The following is a 20,580-nucleotide window of genomic DNA, read 5'->3' on the forward strand; positions in this document are numbered from 1 at the left end:
AAACCCTGTCTGTGACAGTGCGACGCCGGCTCGCACATGGCCACTGGCGCCGATGCCCTCAGCGATGGCCTGCAGAGACTGGGCCATGGCCTGCTGAGACTGGGCCATGGCCTGCAGAGACTGGGCTATGGCGTTGAGCGCATCTGCCATCTGGCGCTGGCACTGGCTCATGGCCTCCTGTGAGAGGGCAGCCATGTCCTGGGCCACAGACGCCGCCTGCACGGAAGGCCCCAGGCCTCGCAAACCGTTCCCCATGTCTGACACCGTCGCACCCATTGCCTCCACCGCGGACGCCACCCGTGCGGTGTCAGCCTGGGTGGCACGCATGACCGGCACCACTCCCAGCTCCTGGACGCGGGTGGACTCCTCCACCTGCGACTGCAGCCGCCGCAAGCCGCCCGTCACCCTCTTCGCTCGTCTCCGGGTCGGTGGTTGCATCGGATCTATGTGTGGGTGTGGTAACTGCAGGAACCCGGGATCCATCTGGGCGGCAGATGTTCGCTTGGGCTGGGCTGCCCTCCGACCGCCCGGTCCCTCTGCTGCTCCTACCTCCACCTGCTGTACCGGGACGGCTGTGTTGTGCGCACCAGTGAGTGTATCAGACGCCTCATCACTAAAGTGCCCAACCGTGGTGAGTGTTTCTGCGATGGCGGAGGGTGTTGGTGACAGCAGTGGCGTTGTGTCGTGCTCTTCGTCCCACTCTGAGTCCATGGCACTTTGGGGTGGGGGTTCGTCTCCACCCATCCACTCTGAGTCACTGTCCGGTATTTCGTCTTCCTGGGTAGTGCTGTCCCGGGTAGGGGTGTCCTGGGTAGTGGTGTCCTGGCTCGGATGTGACGGGGGCCTGTGGCTGCCCCCCTCGTCGCTGGGTGGTCGCTCCCGCACGTGACGGGGGTGTCGTCTCCCAGTTGCTCCAGGTCTCTCCGTCTCCCGTGGTGTGCGAGGGGCATCCTGCGGGCGTCGCATGCTGGAGGGTCCGGGTCTCTCCGTCTCCCGTGGTCTCCGAGGGGCATCCTGCTGGCGTCGCATGCTGGAGGGTCCGGGTCTCTCCGTCTCCCGTGGTCTCCGAGGGGCATCCTGCGGGCGTCGCATGCTGGAGGGTCCGGGTCTCTCCGTCTCCTGTGGTCTCCGAGGGGCATCCTGCGGGCGTCGCATGCTGGAGGGTGCGGGTCTCTCCGTCTCCTGTGGTCTCCGAGGGGCATCCTGCGGGCGTCGCATGCTGGAGGGTGCGGGTCTCTCCGTCTCCTGTGGTCTCCGAGGGGCATCCTGCGGACGGTCTGCATCTGCGGGGATGGGTGCCTGGACGTTTGGTCCTGCGATACACAATGAAGCATGCATGGTTAGACATCAGGCAGTGATCAGGTGATACGGGGGAGGGGGATATAGGGGAGGGGGGATATGGGGACGGGCTGTCGGTGGCTCACTCGCTAGTACGCCCCCGACCTCTGCATCAGCAACCTCACGGTCCTCAGGTCCGCCAGCCAGTTCCAGGGCCCTTTCCTCGTGTACGGTCAGTGGCCTCTCATCAGCGGGCCCTCCTCCAGTCCTCACATGCTCCCTATTGTTGTGTGCGCGCTTCTCCAGCGGTGACGCCTCTGCCACATCCCTCCACAGACGCCGGCTGTGGCGTGGGGCAACTCTGCGGCCGTGCCCGGGATACAGGGCGTCCCTCCTCTGCTCCACCGCGTCCAGGAGCGCCTCCACATCGCGTGACTCGAACCTCGGGGCTGAGCGACGGCCAGCCATCCAGTCGGGTGTTGCGGTCGGGTGTTCCGGTCGGGTGGGGGGGGAGCAGCGCGGCCTTATGAGCCGTCACGCCGTGCAGCGCGTATGACGCTGCACGGCGTGAACCACTGCGCAAGCGCGGATCCCGTTATGTCGCTGCTAGCCCATTTCGGGCCGGAGACTATCGACCCATTTTTCCGACGTGACGCAAGTCGGATTTGCGCCGTTTTTTGCGCCGATCGGCGGACTTTCCGCCGATAAAGGAGAATTTTGACCATTATGTGCAATTTTCTGCATTCAACTTTCAAAGGCATCTTGATTATTTAGAGAGGATTCAGAAAAAAGTAACGAGGATGCTTTTAGAATTCGCATTTCCTGTTCAAAAGTAGAATTTTCTGGCCCCACAATTGCAGGATCGCTGAGGGGGATGAGGTGAGCCAAAGTCCACTGACTTTCTGTGGGACAGGAAAATGCCATCAGAATCAAAACATAAAATGTTGATGTTTGTGATGTTGAGCCTCTGTTAAAAGAGAAGAATTTCCTTTCTCAGAATAATAGATATGTGGAACAATTTCTGGCCAAAACCAAATCAGCATAAACATGGATGAAATATCTGATTATTGATGTAATTAAAACTTACAGGGATACATAGAAATTTAGAGCATGTGGGAGCACTCAGCCTTTTTGGTTCTTCAGTTAGAGCATTCCAAAACTAATCCCGATATCCTCCTCTCTCTTCATAGCCCTTCATCTAAATATTATATTGAAGGTGGCACAGTGGTGCAGTGGTTAGCACTGCTGCCTCACAGCGCCAAGGACTCAGGTTCGATCCCTGTCCCAGGTCACTGTCCGTGTGGAGTTGCACATTCTCCCCGTGTCTGCGTGGGTCTCACCCCCACAATCCCACAACCTCCAGGGTAGGCAGATTGACCATGCAAAATTGCCTCATAATTGGAAAAAAAAATATTTGGGTACTTTAAATTTAAAAAGAATCTAAATCATTAATATATATTGTGAATATCTGGGGCCCTGGCATCGATCCCTGCGGTACCCCACTAGTCACTGCCTGCCAATTTAAAAAAGACCCGTTAATTTCTATTCTTTACTTCCTGTCTGCAAATCAGTATACTATCCATCTCTATACACCACCTCAATCCCATGCGCTTTAACTTTACACACTAATCTCTGATGCAGGACTTTGCCAAAAGCCTTTTGAAAGTCCAAATGTACCACATCCACCGGTTCCGCCTCATCAAAGAACAAAGAAATGTACAGCACAGGAACAGGCCCTTCAGCCCTCCAAGCCCGTGCCGACCATGCTGCCCGACTAAACTACAATCTTTTACACTTCCTGGGTCCATATCCCTCTATTCCCATCCTATTCATGTATTTGTCAAGCTGCCCCTTAAACGTCACTATCGTCCCTGCTTCCACCACCTCCTCCGGTAGCGAGTTCCAGGCACCCACTTCTCTGTGTAAAAAACTTGCCTTGTACATCTACTCTAAACCTTGCCCCTCTCACCTTAAACCTATGCCCCCTAGTAATTGACCCCTCTACCTTGGGGAAAAGCCTCTGACTATCCACTCTGACTATGCCCCTCATAATTTTGTAGACCACTATCAGGTCGCCCCTCAACCTCCGTCGTTCCAGTGAGAACAAACCGAGTTTATTCAACCGCTCCTCATAGCTAATGCCATCCATACCAGGCAACATTCTGGTAAATCACTTCTGCACCCTCTCTAAAGCCTCCATATCCTTCTGGTAGTGTGGCGACCAGAATTGAACACTATACACCAAGTGTGGCCTAACTAAGGTTCTATACAGCTGCAACATGACTTGTCAATTCTTATACTCAATGCCCCGGCCAATGAAGGCAAGCATGCCGTATGCCTTCTTGACTACCTTCTCCACCTGTGTTGCCCCTTTCAGTGACCTGTGGACCTGTACTCCTAGATCTCTCTGACTTTCAATACTCTTGAGGGATCTACCATTCACTGTATATTCCCTACCTGCATTAGACCTTCCAAAATGCATTACCTCACATTTGTCCGGATTAAACTCCATCTGCCATCTCTCCGCCCAAGTCTCCAAACAATCTAAATCCTGCTGTATCCTCTGACAGTCCTCATCGCTATCCGCAATTCCACTAACCTTTGTATCGTCTGCAAACTTACTAATCAGACCAGTTACATTTTCCTCCAAATCATTTATATATACTACAAACAGCAAAGGTCCCAGCACTGATCCCTGCAGAACACCACTGGTCACAGCCCTCCAATTAGAAAAGCATCCTTCCATTGCTACTCTCTGCCTTCTATGACCTAGCCAGTTCTGTATCCACCTTGCCAGCTCACCCCTGATCCCGTGTGACTTCACCTTTTATACTAGTCTACCATGATGGACCTTGTCAAAGGCCTTACCGAAGTCCATATAGACAACATCCTCTGCCCTACCTGCATCAATCATCTTTGTGACCTCCTCGAAAAACTCTATCAAGTTAGTGAGACACGACCTCCCCTTCGCAAAACCATGCTGCCTCTCACTAATACATCCATTTGCTTCCAAATGGGAGTAGACCCTGTCTCGAAGAATTCTCTCCAGTAATTTCCCTACCACTGAAGTAAGGCTCACTGGCCTGTAGTTCCCTGGATTATCCTTGCTACCCTTCTTAAACAGAGGAAGAACATTGGCTATTCTCCAGTCCTCCGGGACATCACCTGAAGACAGTGAGGATCCAAAGAATTCTGTCAAGGCCTCAGCAATTTCCTCTCCAGCCTCCTTCAGTATTCTGGGGTAGATCCCATCAGGCCCTGGGGACTTATCTACCTTAATATTTTTTAAGACACCCAACACCTCGTCTTTTTGGATCTCAATGTGACCCAGGCTATCTACACACCCTTCTCCAGACTCAACATCTACCAATTTCTTCTCTTTGGTGAATACTGATGCAAAGTATTCATTTAGTACCTCGCCCATTTCCTCTGGCTCCACACATAGATTCCCTTGCCTATCCTTCAGTGGGCCAACCCTTTCCCTGGCTACCCTCTTGCTTTTTATGTACGTGTAAAAAGCCTTGGGATTTTCCTTAACCCTATTTGCCAATGACTTTTCGTGACCCCTTCTAGGCCTCCTGACTCCTTGCTTAAGTTCCTTCCTACTTTCCTTATATTCCACACAATACCAGGTCCAGTACCGCCCCTTCCCGAGTTGGACTGTCTACATATTGTTTTAAGAAGCCCTCCTGGATGCTCCTTACAAACTCTGCCCCGTCTAAGCCCCTGGCACTAAGTGAGTCCCAGTCAATATTGGGGAAGTTGAAGTCTCCCATCACCACAACCCTGTTGTTTTTACTCTTTTCCAAAATCTGTCTGCCTATTAGATTAAAAACATTAGATCTGCTCCTCTATCTCCTGCTGGCTGTTGGGAGGCCTGTAGTAAACCCCCAACATTGTGACTGCACCCTTCTTATTCCTGATCTCTACCCATATAGCCTCACTGCCCTCTGAGGTGTCCTCCCGTAGTACAGCTGTGATATTCTCCCTAACCAGGAGCGCAACTCCGCCACCCCTTTTACATCCCCCTCTATCCCGCCTGAAACATCTAAATCCTGGAACGTTTAGCTGCCAATCCTGCCCTTCCCTCAACCAGGTCTCTATAATGGCAACAACATCATAGTTCCAAGTACTAATCCAAGCTCTAATTCCCCATGATATCTCTAATTTTCCATTTGTGCCAGACACGAATAAACAATTGTAGCAGTTCCCTCGTGTGCTCCTTGAATATTTGCCATTACCTATCCACTGTCATCCCTTTAAGTAATGTTCCCGAATTGATCAAAGCCAACTCTTGCCTCATATCATCATAGTTTCCTTTATTAAAATTCAGGATCCTAATCTCAGAATCAACTACTTGACTCTCCATTTTGATGAAAGAGTCTACCTGTTCTGGTCGTTCATTCCCAAGGGGTCTCACACAACTAGATTGCCAATAATTCTGTTCTCATTATACAGTACCTAGTCTAGGATGGCCTGCTCTCTAGTTGGTTCCTCAATGTATTGGTCCAGAAAACCATCCCGCATACACTCCAGGAATTTGATTTGCCCAATCTATATGCAGTTGAATCACCAATAATTACAGATGTTCCTTTATCGCATGCGTCTCTAATTACCTTTTGCCATTCCCAACATCACCACTGCAGTTTGGGGGTCAATATATGACACCCACTAATGTCTTTTGCCCTTTGGTGTTCCTCTGCGTTACCCATACAGATTCCACATTGTCAGAGCTAATTTGCTTCCTCACTATTGCATTTATTTCCTCTTTAACCAGCACTGTCACTCTACCCCCTATTCCTTTTTATCTGCGCTTCCTAAATACTGAATACCCCTGAACACTCACTTCCCATCCCTGGTCACACTGCAACCATGACTCCATAATCCCGATTATATCATACCCGTTAATGTCTATTTGCGCAATTAGCTCATCCGCTTTATTGCGAATGCTCTATGTGTTAAGGAACAAAGCCTTTAAACTTGTCTTTTTAACATTATATGACTCGCACTTCACTGTGGCCATGTTAGAATCTAAATTTAGAAAAAAGGAAAGAGGGAAAGACTTACCAATTCAATTACCATTCTGTTTCAAATTTCCAAGTTTAAAATCACCCTGGCTGTGCCTCACTCTGGATGTGGCCTCTCCCACTGCTCAGGTGAAAAGCTCACTTTCGAAACTGGCTTTCATCCAGTTAATTATTCTTGTTCTTAATTGTTTTGACAAACCTAAACCGTATGCTACTGTTATAACCCATACATATCTTACGCAGTGGGAATGATTAACTACCCGTGAACCTTGCAGAATACGAGCTCCCTGATAAAGGGTCACAGGGCCTCTAATAATATATGGCTATGTATAAATAGAGTCGGCCAGTAAGGCACCGACTCGTGAATACTCAGTAGAGATCTCCTCGAGCTGTATGTAGTTGTAAAATAAAGTAAGTTTTTGTTTGTACAAATGTGGCATGGTCGCTTTGTGACCTTATAAAAGATACAATGATCAGATTCCCCTAAATGTTCTCCTGCTGACACATGATCCACTCGACTCAGACGAGCAGAAAAGAACCACAGTCGAGGAGTATTTCCTTTCTTGTTGAACGGGAAACCTTACAACGCATAAAATTTTCCAGGATATACACTTGCCCCTCTCTGCGAAATACCAATGTCGCCACAGTTCCAGAGGCTGTTATCCCCTTTAAGAGCTGACTGGTGGTAATGTAACCTGAGTGTCATCACACTCAGGCAAGGTTGAGGAGGCAGAACCCTCATGAATAACATCAGTCATTACGGGAGCTGAACCTGTGCTGTTGGTGTTGCTCTGCATCACAAACCTACCATCCAGCGAACTGAGCTAACCAGCCACCTTTTATATTTACACTACAACTATACTAGAAATCTTTGGTTCTACCAGCAGCAGGAATCGTGGTGGGTAGGGCACTTAATTTGGCTGGATGCAAAAAAATCTGTTTCCTGACAGTGGGATAAACTGTTTAAATTTATTTTTCTGTCCTTAAAGGCGGGTTAAAGGTAGTCTAGTTAAAAAGTTAATAAGGGGCTGCCCTACCCAGATAGCTGTGTGGCAGTTATCTGTTCATTACTTGAAGAATGATTAGGAGTCAAGAGGTGTTGATGACTTAATTTAGAAGCATAACTGGAGTGTGTCATCGGAGTCATCTCAGACCATCTCAGCTCTGTTTAAGAAAAGGGCGTCAAATCGCACTCACAGTGAGCTTTGTTCACAAGCAGTGGGAGAGGCCACATCCGGCTTGAGGCATAGTCAGAGTGAGTTTTAAACTTGGGAATTTGAAACAGAGTGAGATTTCAGTGCAGAGCGGAAGAGGTGCTCTTTACTTTTACTCCTTGCTTGGTAACTTTTAAATATTCAGAGAGTGTTCTTCCTCTGTTGCAACTGAAGCTACAAGGGGGAGAGCTGATTGGTAAGTAGTGGGTAAGTTTGGTTAGTCTTTACAACATTTATCACTTATTGTTGAAAATATGTTTTGTGGTTTGTAAATGTAAGGGCTATAACTGTTGTCACAAGGTCAAGGAAAGAAGGATCATAGAGAATTCAATTTAATCTATTATCAAGCATCTTCAAAAGTTTAAATTTAAATTCATTTTAATTCATGGAAGGAGAGCTCAAAGCCTTGGTTTGTTCCTCTTGCTCTATGTGGGAAGCCGGGAACATTTCCAGTGTTTCAAACCAGCATGCGTGCAGGAAGTCTTTCCAGCTACAGCTCATGGAAGCCCAGGTTTCGGAGATGGAGCAGCGGCTGGGGACACTATGGGGCATCTGTGAGGCAGAGAGTGTCATGGATAGCATGTATAGAGAGGTAGTCACACCACAGGCTCAGACCCCACAACCAGGGAGGGAATGAGTGACCACCAGGCAGATCAAGAGAGCTAGGCAGACAGTGCAGGATTCTCCTGTGGTATTCCCCTGCAAAACAGATATACCACTTTGGATACTATTGAGGGGAATGACCTATCAGGGGAAAGCAGCAATAGCCAAATTCATTGCAACACAGTTGGTCCTGCTGCAGAGGAGAGGAGGAAAAAGTGTGGGAATGCAATAGTTATTGGGGATTTGATTATACGGCGAATAGATAGGTATATCTGTGGCCGCAGATGAGACTCCAAGATGGTATGTTATCTCCCTGGTGCTAGGGTCAGGGATATCTCAGAGTGATTGCAGGACATTCTGTTGTGGGAAAGTGACAGCCAGTGGTCGTGGTACATGATCGGTACCCACGGCATAGGTAAAAAAAGGATGAGGTCTTAAAAGCAGAATAAAGGGAGTTAAGAAGAAAGTTGAGAAGTCTGACTGCAAAAGTTGTGATCTCAGGATTACTCCCAGTGCCACATGCTAGTCAGAGTAGATATAGCAGGATATATCGGGTGAATACGTGGCTGAAGAGATGGTGTGAGGGGGAGGATTTCCCATTCCTGGGGTATTGGGATCGGTTCTGGGGGAGGTGAAACCAGTACAAACCGGACAGGTTAAACCTGGGCAGGACCGGGACTGATGACCTAGGGGGAGCATTTGCTCTAATGCTTGGGAGGGTTTAAACTAAAACGGCTGGGGTATGGGAATCTATGCAAGGAATCAGAGGAGGAGGAAACAAGAACAAAAAAAAAGACAGAAAGAGGAATAAGAAAAGTGTTAGGCAAAGAATGCCTGTATGAATGGGTGTAAATTGAGAGAGGTGGATACTCAGCGAGACCTTGGTGTCCTTGTGCATCAGTCGCTGAAAGTAGGCATGCAGGTACAGCAGGCAGTAAAGAAGCCCAATGGTATGTTAGCCTTTGGGATAGGGATCTTTTACTGCAATTCCACTGGGCATTGGTGAGGCCTGGAATATTGCGTGCAGTTTTGGTGCTGGATTCTTCCGCCCTGCCCGCCGCAAGATCGCCACGGGCTAGACGCCGACAATGGAAAACTCCATTGACCTCGGGCGGGATTCTCCGGTCGGCGGGCAAACGCGTGAATCCCGCGTGAATACCGCCCCCCCGGTTGCCGAAGTCTCCGGCACCAGATATTCGGCAGGGGCGGGAATTGCGCCGCGCCGGTTGGTGGGCCCCCCCCGCTCGATTCTCCGGCCCGGATGGGCCGAAGTCCCGCCGATAAATTGCCTGTCCCGCCGGCGTAAATTAAATCACCTACCTTACCGGCGGGAAAAGGCGGCGTGGGCGGGCTCTGGGGTCCTGGGGGGGCGCGGGGCGATCTGACCCCGGGGGGTGCCGCCACGGTGGCCTGGCCCGCGATCGGGGCCCACCGATCTGCGGGCGGGCCTGTGCCGTGGGGGCACTCTTTCCCTTCCGCCTCCGCCACGGTCTCCACCATGGCGGAGGTGGAAGAGGCTCCCTCCACTGCGCATGCGTGGGAAACTGTCAGCGGCCGCTGACGCTCCCGCGCATGCGTCGCCCGGAGATGTCATTTCCGCGCCAGCTGGCGGGGCAACAAAGGCCGTTTCCGCCAGCTGGCGGGGCGGAAATTCCTCCGGCGTCGGCCTAGCCCCTCAATTTGGGGCTTGGCCCCCAAAGATGCGGAGCATTCCGCACCTTTGGGGCGGCGCGATGCCCGTCTGATTGGCGCCGTTTTGGGCGCCAGTCGGCGGACATCGCGCCGTTTCCGGAGAATTTCGCTCCTGGTGTCAGCCAACGGAGAATCCCGGCCACATGTTATCAAGAAGGAGTTAATTATAGCTCTTGGGGGCGAGTGATCCAAGGGTATGGGGGTGGGGGGGGGGGGGGGGGGGGGGGGTAGGAGGGAACAGGTTATTGAGTTGGATGAGCAGCCATGATGATAATTAATGGCAGAACAGGGGTGATGGGTTGAATGGCTTACGTCTGCTGCTATTTTCTATATTTCTATGGATTGCCATAACCTGTGGGTACCTACAAAAAAGGAAATAGAGTTTTAGTGGATCAGCTTAAGCGGCTTCAAAGTACAATTGACTCACTTTGGTTGTCAGAATTTGATGAAGTGATGGAGCTGCCGGGTTCCAAGTGGACTGGGAACAGCTACTGTGGGAAAATCTACAGCAGAGCAGTGCGGGGCATTCAAAATGGAATTGGCAAGAGTACAGGCCCAACATGTGTGCCCATACCATTACGTTGGGAGAAGTCAATCTCCCCTTCCCCCCAGAAAGATCAGGCAACCCCCTTGAATTTGGTCAGGACAAGGATCTCTGCTGTCCTTCCCCGGTCTGGCCTCATTCTCACTTGTGTGTCAACTTGGCAGTTTGAAGATATAAGAAAGGTGTGACCAGAGGGAAAGAGCAGAGGTTGGGTTAAATGTATGTCCTCTGTTTGTGCTGAGCCCTCCCCAGAAAGGCCAGAGGATGGAGTGTGAACAACATGACAGATAGGGTATTGGTGATGTGAAAGTGTCCGTGGGAGAATGAATGTTGATATCATAGAATTTACAGTGCAGAAGGAGGCCATTCAGCCCATCGAGTCTACACAGGCCCTTGGAGAGAGCACCCTACCTAAGCCCATATCTCCATCCTTTCCCCGTAACCCCACCTAATCTTTTTGGACATTAAGGGCAATTTAGCATGGTCAATCCACCTAACCTGCACATCTTTGGATTGTGGGAGGAAACAGGAGCACCCGGAGGAAACCCACGCAGACAAGAGGAGAACGTGCAGACTCCGCACAGACAGTGACCCAAGCCGGGTATCAAACCTGGGACCCTGGAAGTGTGAAGCCACTGTGCTACCGTGCCCCCCATATGCGCCCCTTAGTAATGGATGTGTGAGATCTGTAGAGGGAGTAGTCGTTTGAGTACATGAGAGTTTGACACTGGAGAGAGTTGAATGGTGGCTTACCATGTCAGAGGGGATGAGATCATTCACCAGTTTCCTGCACAGCATTGTTCTTCGGCCGCCGTTGTCAGCCACGCTAACCTCCTAGGCGATGGCCTCTCAGGCTGGAGAGGTGATGCTAGGGTTTTTCCTGTCACCATTCCTGGGGGAGAGGAAATGCCCCGGACTCCATGGATCAAGAGTGAAGCACCTAGTGGCTGAAGCGGAGTGCTGCCTTCTTCTTCAAGGGGGTGGACTTTTGCTTCCAGCTGGGTGCCATATTGAGCAGTATTCTGATGACAGGTGGACTGGAGAAAGAGATAAAAGTGTGTTGAACTGGCATTTAAATATGGGACCAGCATCCTCAAATCTGTCTATTGATGTTGGGTGGATGAATCATCTCCCAACCCACCAGATGGTTCGGAGAGATATTCATTCATGCATAATTAATTTGGCTCCAAACACAGAATCGGGCACAATTCCGGCCAACAGGATCGGCACCATTAGAACCACCTGCCACTGCACTTAGGCAGTGTAAATTCAAGAAACTGCAGAGTGTGGTGACCTCAGCCCAACACATCATACAAGCTTGCCACCCCCACATTAATTCTGTATACACCTCCCGCTGCCTCAGGAAGGCAGACAACAGAGACCCCTCCTACCCAAGCATTGCCTTCTTCCATACCCTTCCATCAGGCAGAAGGTACAGAAGTCTGAAGACCCGCACACCCAGACATAGGAAAAGCTTCTTCCACACAACTACAAGACGCCGCTACGACTCCCCCTCGGACTGATCTGTTCCCTGTATGTAGCCACTTAAAATGGCCAACTCCCGATTCAAAATGGCGAACGGCAAAGGCTGATGGGGAAAGTCAGCCAACAAGACAAAAACCAGCAGCTGCAGGTTGGCTGTGTATTTACCTCTGGAAAGGCCAGACAATATCGATACCAGCAACCATCAGCATAACAAAACAACAGCCATCTGCATACTAATGAGCAATCCCTGGGAACAATAAGCAACATTTAAACACACAAAGCAAAACCAGACTCTTCGGCGCCAGCAGGAGCCGACACAAAAGGAGGTGAACGAGCACCTCAAGACCGCCCATCGATCAGGGAACCACTCCAGCATTGGAGAAAATCGAACCAAGCGATTGGGACAAGGTCCAATCACTTGGACCAGGTACAGGGTCTGCCCCAAAAGGCAGGAAGCCCCTGGGGACTATAAGATTTGAGCCCCAAGTTCAAATCGCTCTCTTCTTCACCTCTTCGCTCTCTTCACGCTCTTCTTCCTGCCCGGGTCACCCAGCAACAGCGAACCAATATTGACCGTGACCAGTGCAGTGACTCCAGTGATCATCAAACTTGTAAGTCTTAATTCAACGCTCGCTACGAGATAGGCGCTCCTAGCTACCAATCCGTACCAACTTCGAATCCCGCAGACTCAGAACCCGAACGAAAGGCCTTTTGTTCCCCTGACCTGGTGGGCCAGTTCAAAGTTAAGTATAGGCCTGTTAGTTGTAGAAGTAACTTAGACGTAGAATTTGTGCATGAGTAGCGATTACTGTGTATAATAAATGTGCTTTGATTTAAATCTTACTAATCGGTGTATTGGATTATTGATCATTACTCAGGCTTGAACCTCGTGCCGGTATCATAAAGATACCTGGCGACTCGAGAGCAAAGGTAATAAAACAGAGCAATTGAACTAAGGCAAAGTTAGCAACATGTAAGAACACTATTCACGACGCCCTACGCTGCTCTTGCTCATGTATTTGCTTTGTTTGGCCCCTTGTTCCGCACTGTAACCAATCACTGTCGATGTACCATTTGTCAATGTTCTCTGTTGATTATTCTTTTGTCTACTATACATACTGTGTACATTCCCTCGACTGTAGAAAAATACTTTTCACTGTACGTCGGTACATGTGACAATAAATCAAATTAAATCAAATCAAATCTATGATTCTATGAAAAAGAAATTGAGAATTCCACCCAATAACTCAGGACCCAAATTAATAGTTATTTGGACTACTGTGAATTAATTAAGGAAATCCAGCATGGATTTCTTAAGGATAATTTGTGTTTAGTTATATTGCTCAACAGAAAGGGTTGATGACAGCAATGCTGTTGATGTGTTGTATATGGACTTCCCAAAGGCATTTAATACAGTGTTGCACAATAGACCTGGAACCAAGTTATAGCTCATGGAAAAAAGGGGCAGTAGCAAGATATGAGTGACAGGTTAATGTTAATGGATGTTTTTTGGGGTTAGAGAAAGGTTTGTGGTGGAGCTTCCCAGGGTCAATGTTGGTGCCCTTGCTTTTCCTAATATATATTAATGAATTGGAACTTGGCTTACAGGACATAATTTCAAAATTTATGAATGATATGAAACGAATGATGGAAACAGTGTGAACTGTGAGAAGGATACTGTAGAACTTCAAAAGGATATGAACAAATTGCTGGAATAGGCAGACAGATGGTAGATGAGGTTCAATGGGAAGAAATATGAAGTAATTAATTTTGTTAGGAAGAACATGGAGTGACAATAAAAAACAAAGGGTACAACTTTAAAGTGGACGCATATTCAGAGGGACCTGGGTGTATATGTGAATAGTCATTGAAGGTGGCAGGGCTAGCTGAGAGCAAAGTTAATAAAGCATATTCACGGTATTCTAAGCTTTATTAATAGGTGCGTAGAGTCCAAAATTAAGGAAGTTATGTTGAACTTGTATAAGACACTAGTTCGGCTTCAGCTGGAGAATTGCGTCCAGTCCTGGCACTGCACTTTAGGAAGGATGTGAAGGAATTGTAGTGAAGAAAAGATTCATGAGAATAAATCCAAGGATGAGGAACTTCAGTTAAGAAAGAAGATTACATAATTGGACTGCTTTCCTTGGAAAAAAAGAAAGCTGAGTTGAGATACAGGTATTCCAAAACATGACAAAGTACATAGGGAGAAACTGGTCCCACTTGTGAAAGCATTGGAAATGAGAGGGCACAGATTTAAAATAATTGGTAAAAGAAACAAATGAGATATGAGAAGGAAGTTTTTCCACAGCAAGCTATTAATGCTCGACCTGGGGGTCTGGTGGAGGCAAGTTAAATCAAGGCATTCAAAAGGGAATGAGACTGTCAACTGAAAAGGATACAAGGAGAAGGCTTACAGGGTGAAAACGGGAAATGGTACTAAGTGAATTGCTGATTCCAAGAGCTGGTGCAGACATGATGGACCAAATGGACATCTGCAGTATAACAAATCTGTGAAATTCTGTGCAAAGTTCTGAGATATTCCTCTGCAAATAGCAGCTGGCATGTTTGTATACATAACAGTAATTACACTTCAAGAATACTTTACTGAGTGTAAAGCGGTTCAGACTGAATTCAGAATCTAAAAAGCATGATATAATTGCAAGTTCTTTATTTATCATAGAAAATATGTTGCCATCTTTGTTGAAGATGCACAAGTAATAACCTGTTTTATTTGATCTATTCTTTAGTTCTCCAACATTCAAGATGGCTAGGGCTATGTACTTATGCTGGATTCTCCAATACACCTGTTGCCTCCTTGTATACTCGCATCTAGTTATGGAAGAAAAATACCCAGATGCTCCACAAAGCAAGAATATTTCTGATCCTGAGAGGCTCTCCAAGTACACCGGCATCTCCATAGTAGGTTAGTCAAGAGATTGTTTAATACCTCAGTGGTGTTGGGGGGTGGGGTGGGTTATGAGATGGGGCAAAGAGATTTATTCAAATTAGTTGCATTTAAACTGAGATTCAAGCAGTTAATGGAGGTTTTGAAAATCACTTCTATATGAATGAGTAATGAAGTTAGTTTGTTTAAAATTTCAGCATTCTACTATTAAAGAGGTCTCCTTGTTTTTAATTGATTCCTGAAATTGTCTGCTCTATCATAACAGAATTGACATGCAGAAGTTACTATGAGCTCTGAACTTGGTGCTTAAAATATTGATTCCAATTTGCTTCATATATCATTTAAATAATTCAATTAGGCTTCAACCTCTGCCAGAGAGGTTGCTGACTTGGTTAGGAAATAAAACTCTCGTCTGCAATTTCCTTGGGGATTCTGCCAATCAGCCACAGTAGCTGCAAAACTCTGACTATTTGGATTACGTACATAAATCAAATGAGTCTAAAATCAGTTCCAGGCAAACTCTCAGAAGTTAAGTTGCTGGGAATCCCACTCTGAAAGCAGAAGTTGAATTTCCATATGTCCTTGGATACTAATAGAGACCCCATCCTAAACCATAGCTTTAGCTGGACTGGGCAGCCTTAAGGTTGCATCAGGAGTACCCTCTCTGGCAGTGGTCATGAAAATCAGAACAGGAAGGGATGAAAAGTAAGACTAAACCAAAAAATTCTTATAAAGGAATGGCGATGTGGTGGTGCAGCAGTACTGTCGCTGGACTAGTAATCAAGAGACCCAAAGTAATGCTCTAGGGAGCCTGGTTCTAATCACACCGCGGCAGATGGTGGAATTTAAACTCAACAATACATCTGGAATTAAAATGATGATGATGGAACCATTGCCGATTGTCGTAAAAATCCACTGGACCACTAATATACTTTAGTGGTGCTCTGGGAGGCCTCAGTATCAACGTCACATGGCACTGTCTGCTGATTACCACATATCATTCCCCCCTCAGCTGATGAATTTGTACTCCTCCATGTTGAACTCCACTGCACTTAGATTGGGGGCAGAATGGGGGCAGGGTAGTTCAATGTCCACCACCAAGAGTGGCTCGGTAGTACCACCACAGACCAAGAAAGCTGGGTCCTAAAGCACATAGCTGCTAGACTGGGACTGGGGTATGTGGTGAAGGAACCAACAAAAGGGAAAAACATACTTGATCTCATCCTCACCAACCTGCCTGCCACAAATGCAGCTGTCCATGACAGTATCGGTGGGAGTGATCACCTCATAGTCCTTGTGGAGACAAAGTCCAGGATAACCTCCATCGTGTTGTGTGGCACTATCACTGTGCTAAATGGGATACAGCAAGAAGTCTTACGTCACCAGGTTAAAGTCCAACAGGTTTGTTTCGAATCACTAGCTTTCAGATCTCAGCTCCTTCATCAGATGAATGAAGAGGTGGGGTCCACAAATACATATATAGACAAATTCAATGATACAATGGGATAGACTTTGAACAGATCTAGCAATTCAAGAATGGGGATCCATGAGATGCTGTGGGCCTCAACAACAGCAGAATTGTACAACAGCGGAAGAGCAGTAAATTGTGGAGAAGTTCTGGCCCTACGAGAGGGCCGAGGTTCAAGAATTCTGTGACCACGGCAGCAAACTGGACAGGCCCTGCTAGAAGCCGCACTTTAGGTGAATTATTAATCATCACACAGACAAGACGCTGGGAGATTGTTCTCCCCCAGAGTTCTCCAGCATCACAGATGTCAGTCTTCAGCCAATTTGACTCACTACATGTGATATCAAGAAACCGTTGAAGGCACTGGATACTGCAAAGGCTATGGCTCTGATAATATTCTGGAAATAGTCCTGAAGACTTGTGCTCCAGAACTTACCATGTCCCTCGGCAAGCTGTTCCAGTACAGCTACAACATTGGAATCTACCTGGCAATGTGGAAAATTGTCCAGGTATGTCCTGTACACAAAAAGCAGGACAAATCCCATCCAACCAATTACCGCCCTATCAGTCTACTCTCAATCATCAGTAAAGTGATGGAAGGCTTAATCAACAGCACTATCAGGCGGCACTTACTCATCCATAACCAATTCACTGACTCTCAGTTTGAGGGTTATCAAGGTCACTCAGCTCTTGACCTCATTACAAACATGGACAGAAAGGCTAAATGCCAGGGGTCAAATGAAAGTGACTTCCCTTGACATCAAGGCAGCATTAAACCGAGTATGGCATGAAGGAGCTCTAGCTAAACAGGAGTAAATGGGAATCAGGGGGAAATCACTCCACTAGTTGGAAACATACCTGGCACAAAGGAAGATGGCTGTGGTGGTTGGAGGTCAATCAAAACAGCTCCAGGAGATCACTGCAGGAGTTCCTTGGAGTAATGTCCTCGGCCCAACCATCTTCTGCTACATCATCAATGACATTCATCCCATCATAAGGCCAGAAACGGGGATGTTCGCTGAAGACTGCACATTGTTCAGTACCATTTGCAATTCCTCAAGATACTGAAGATGTCCAAATGAAGCAACGCTTGGACAATATCCAGGTTTGGGCTGATAAGTGCCAGGTAATGACCATCTCCAACAAGAGAGGATCTAATCATTACCCCTTGACATTCATTGGCATTACAATCACTGAATCCCCCACTATCAACATCCTGCTGATTACCATTGACCAGAAACTGAACTGGAGTAGCCATATTAGTCCATAAGACATAGGAGCAGAATTAGGCCACTCCGCCCATCGAGTCTGCTCCGCCATTCAATCATGGCTGATATTTTTGTCATCACCATTCTCCTGCCTTCTCCCCATAACCCCTGATCCACTTATTAATCAAGAACCTATCTATCTCTGTCTTAAAGACACTCAGTGATTTGGCCTCCACAGCCTTCTGCGGCAAAGAGTGGGCTCCGGCTGAAGAAATTCCTCCTTATCTCTGTTTTAAAGGATCGTCCCTTTAGTCTGAGATGGTATCCTCTGGTTCTAGTTTTTCCTACAAGTGGAAACATCCTCTCCACATCCATTCTATCCAGGCCTCGCAGTATCTTGTAAGTTTCAATAAGATTCCCCCTCATCCTAAACTCCAATGAGTACAGACCCAGAGTCCTCAACTATTTCTTATACGACAAGCTCTTAATTCCAGGGATCATTCTTGTGAACCTCCTCTGGACCCTTTCCAAGGCCAGCACATCCTTCCTTAGATACGGGGCCTAAAACTGCTCACAATACTTCAAATGGGGTCTAACCAGAACCTTATACAGCCTCAGAAGTACATCCCTGATCTTGTATTCTAGCCCTCTTGACATGAATGCTAACATTACATTTGCCTTCTTAACTGCCGACTGAACCTGCACGTTAACCTTAAGAGAATCATGAACAAGGACTCCCAAGTCCCTTTGTGCTTCTGATTTCCGAAGCATTTCCCGATTTAGAAAATAGTCTATGCTTCCATTTCTCCTTCCAAATTGCATAACCTCACACTTTTCCGCATTGTATTTCATTTGCCACTTCATTGCCCACTCTCCTAGTCTGTCCAAATCCGCCTGCAGCCTCCTTGCTTCCTCAACACTACCTGTCCCTCTACAGATATTTGTATCACCTGCAAACTTAGCAACAGTGCCTTCAGTCCCTTCGTCCAGATCATTAATGTATATTGTGAATAGTTGTGGTCCCAGCAGAGACCCCTGAGGCTCACCACTAGTCACCGGCTGCCATTCTGAAAAAGACCCCTTTATCCCCACTCTCTGCCTTCTGCCAGTCAGCCAATCCTCTATCCATGCCAGGATCTTACCCTTAACACCATGGGCTCTTAACTTATTTAACAAACTCCTATGCGGCACCTTGTCAAAGGCCTTCTGGAAATCTAAATAAATCACGTCCACTGATTCTCCTTTGTCTAACTTCCTTGTTACCTCCTCAAAGAACTCTAACAGATTTGTCAGACACGACCTCCCTTTGACAAAGCCGTGCTGACTCAGTCCTATTTTACCATGCACTTCCAAGTACTCCACGATCTCATCTTTAATAACGGACTCTAAAATCTTACCAATGACCAAAGTCAGGCTAACCGGCCTATAATTTCCCGTCTTCTGCCTCCCTCCCTTCTTAAACAGTGGTGTTACGTTAGCCACTTTCCAGTCCTCTGGGGCCCTTCCTGCCTCTAGTGATTCCTGAAAGATCACCACCAATGCCTCCACAATCTCCTCAGCTATCTCTTTTAGGACCCTGGGATGTAGTCCATCCGGTCCTTGACTTATCCATCTTCAGACCATTCAGTTTCCCCAGAACCTTCTCCTTAGTGATGGCCACTGCACTCACCTCTGTCCCCTGATTCTCCTGGAACTCTGGCATCACAGTGATGTTTTCCACCGTGAAGACTGATGCAAAGTAAGTATTCGGTTTGTCTGCCATTTCTTTGTTTCCTATTATTACTTCTCCAGCCACGTTTTTCCAGTAGTCCAATGTCTATTCTTTCCTCTCTCTTACCTTTTACATATTGAAAGAAACTCTTCCTATCTTCTTTTATATTACTAGCTAGCTTGCACTCATATTTCATCTTCTCTCCCCTTATTGCTTTTTTAGTTGTCCTCGCTCACTTTGAAAGGATTCGCAATTCTCTGGCTTCCCACTAATCCTTGCCACTTTGTATTCTTTTTCCTTTGCTTTTATGCTGTCCTTGACTTCCCTCGTCAACCATGGATGCCTTGTCCTGCCCTTAGCATGTTTCCTCCGCCTTGGGATGAATTTCTGCTGTGCGTCCCAAATAACCCACAAAAATTCCTGCCATTGCTGTTCCACTGTCTTCCCTGCTAGGCTCCTTTTCCAATCAATGCTGGCCAGCTCCTCCCTCATGTCTTTGTCTTATTTAATTGTAATACCATTACATTTGACTCCAGCTTCTCCCTCTCAAACTACAGGGTAAATTCTATCATATTGTGGTCACTGATCCCTTAGGGTTCCTTCACCTTAAGATCCCTAATCAAGTCTGTCTCATTACACATCACCAAATCCAGAATTGCCTGTTCCCTAGTGGGCTGTACCACAAGCTGCTCCAAAAAAACATCTCTTAAACATTCCACAAATTCCTTTTCTTGGGATCCACTACCAACCTGATTTTCCCAGTCCACGTGCATATTGAAGTCCCTGGTGACTGTTGCGATATTGCCTTTTTTATTATTTCTGTGTTACCAGGGCAGGTCAAAGGCTAGGAATCCTATAGCGAGTAACTCACCTCCTGACCCCCCAAACCCTGTCCACCATCTACAAGGCACAAGTCAGGAGTGTAATGGAATAGTCCCCACTTGCCTGGATGAGCGCAGCTCCAACAACAGCCAAGAAGTTTGACATCATCCAGGACAAAGCAGCCAACTTGATTGCTTCCCCTTCCACAAACATTCACTCCCTCCACCACTGAGGAACAGTGGAAGCTGTGGTACCATCTACAAGATGTACTGCAGGAACTCACCAAGGTTCCTTCAGCAGCACCTGCCAAACCCAGGACCCCTACCGTTCAAAAGGACAAGAGCAGCAGATACCTGGGAATACCATCACTTGGACATTTCCCTCCAAGTCATTCACTATTCTAGCTTGGAAATATATCGCTGTTCCTTCACTCCTGCGGGGCCATAATCCTGGAGCTCCCTCCCTAACAGTACTTTGGGTGTATCTACACCTCAGGAACTGCAACGGTTCAAGAAGGCACCTCTTCACCACCTTCTGAAGATGAAATGAAATGAAATGAAAATTGCTTATTGTCACATGTAGGCTCCAATTAAGTTACTGTGAAAAGCCCCTAGTCGCCACAT

The 20,580-nt window shown here is 47.4% G+C and overlaps 1 protein-coding gene across 2 annotated transcripts in view; it reads left to right on the forward strand.

The window, feature by feature from the left end:
- The window catches only part of asip1 (agouti signaling protein 1), a 93,536-nt gene that overhangs the window by 25,133 nt on the left and 47,823 nt on the right, over nucleotides 1–20,580 (forward strand). The window contains exons 1-2 of one of the 2 annotated variants that reach the window (XM_072515293.1): nucleotides 7,181–7,203; nucleotides 14,591–14,766. In XM_072515293.1, coding sequence (XP_072371394.1) covers nucleotides 14,607–14,766 — 160 coding nt within the window. In that variant the 5' untranslated portion in view covers nucleotides 7,181–7,203; nucleotides 14,591–14,606. Of the gene's footprint in view, nucleotides 1–7,180; nucleotides 7,204–14,590; nucleotides 14,767–20,580 lie in introns of those variants that run through there. The other variant, XM_072515292.1, reaches the window with a different exon arrangement.

This window comes from Scyliorhinus torazame, chromosome 8, assembly GCF_047496885.1.
Source record: "Scyliorhinus torazame isolate Kashiwa2021f chromosome 8, sScyTor2.1, whole genome shotgun sequence".
Classification (NCBI taxonomy): Eukaryota; Metazoa; Chordata; class Chondrichthyes; order Carcharhiniformes; family Scyliorhinidae; genus Scyliorhinus; species Scyliorhinus torazame.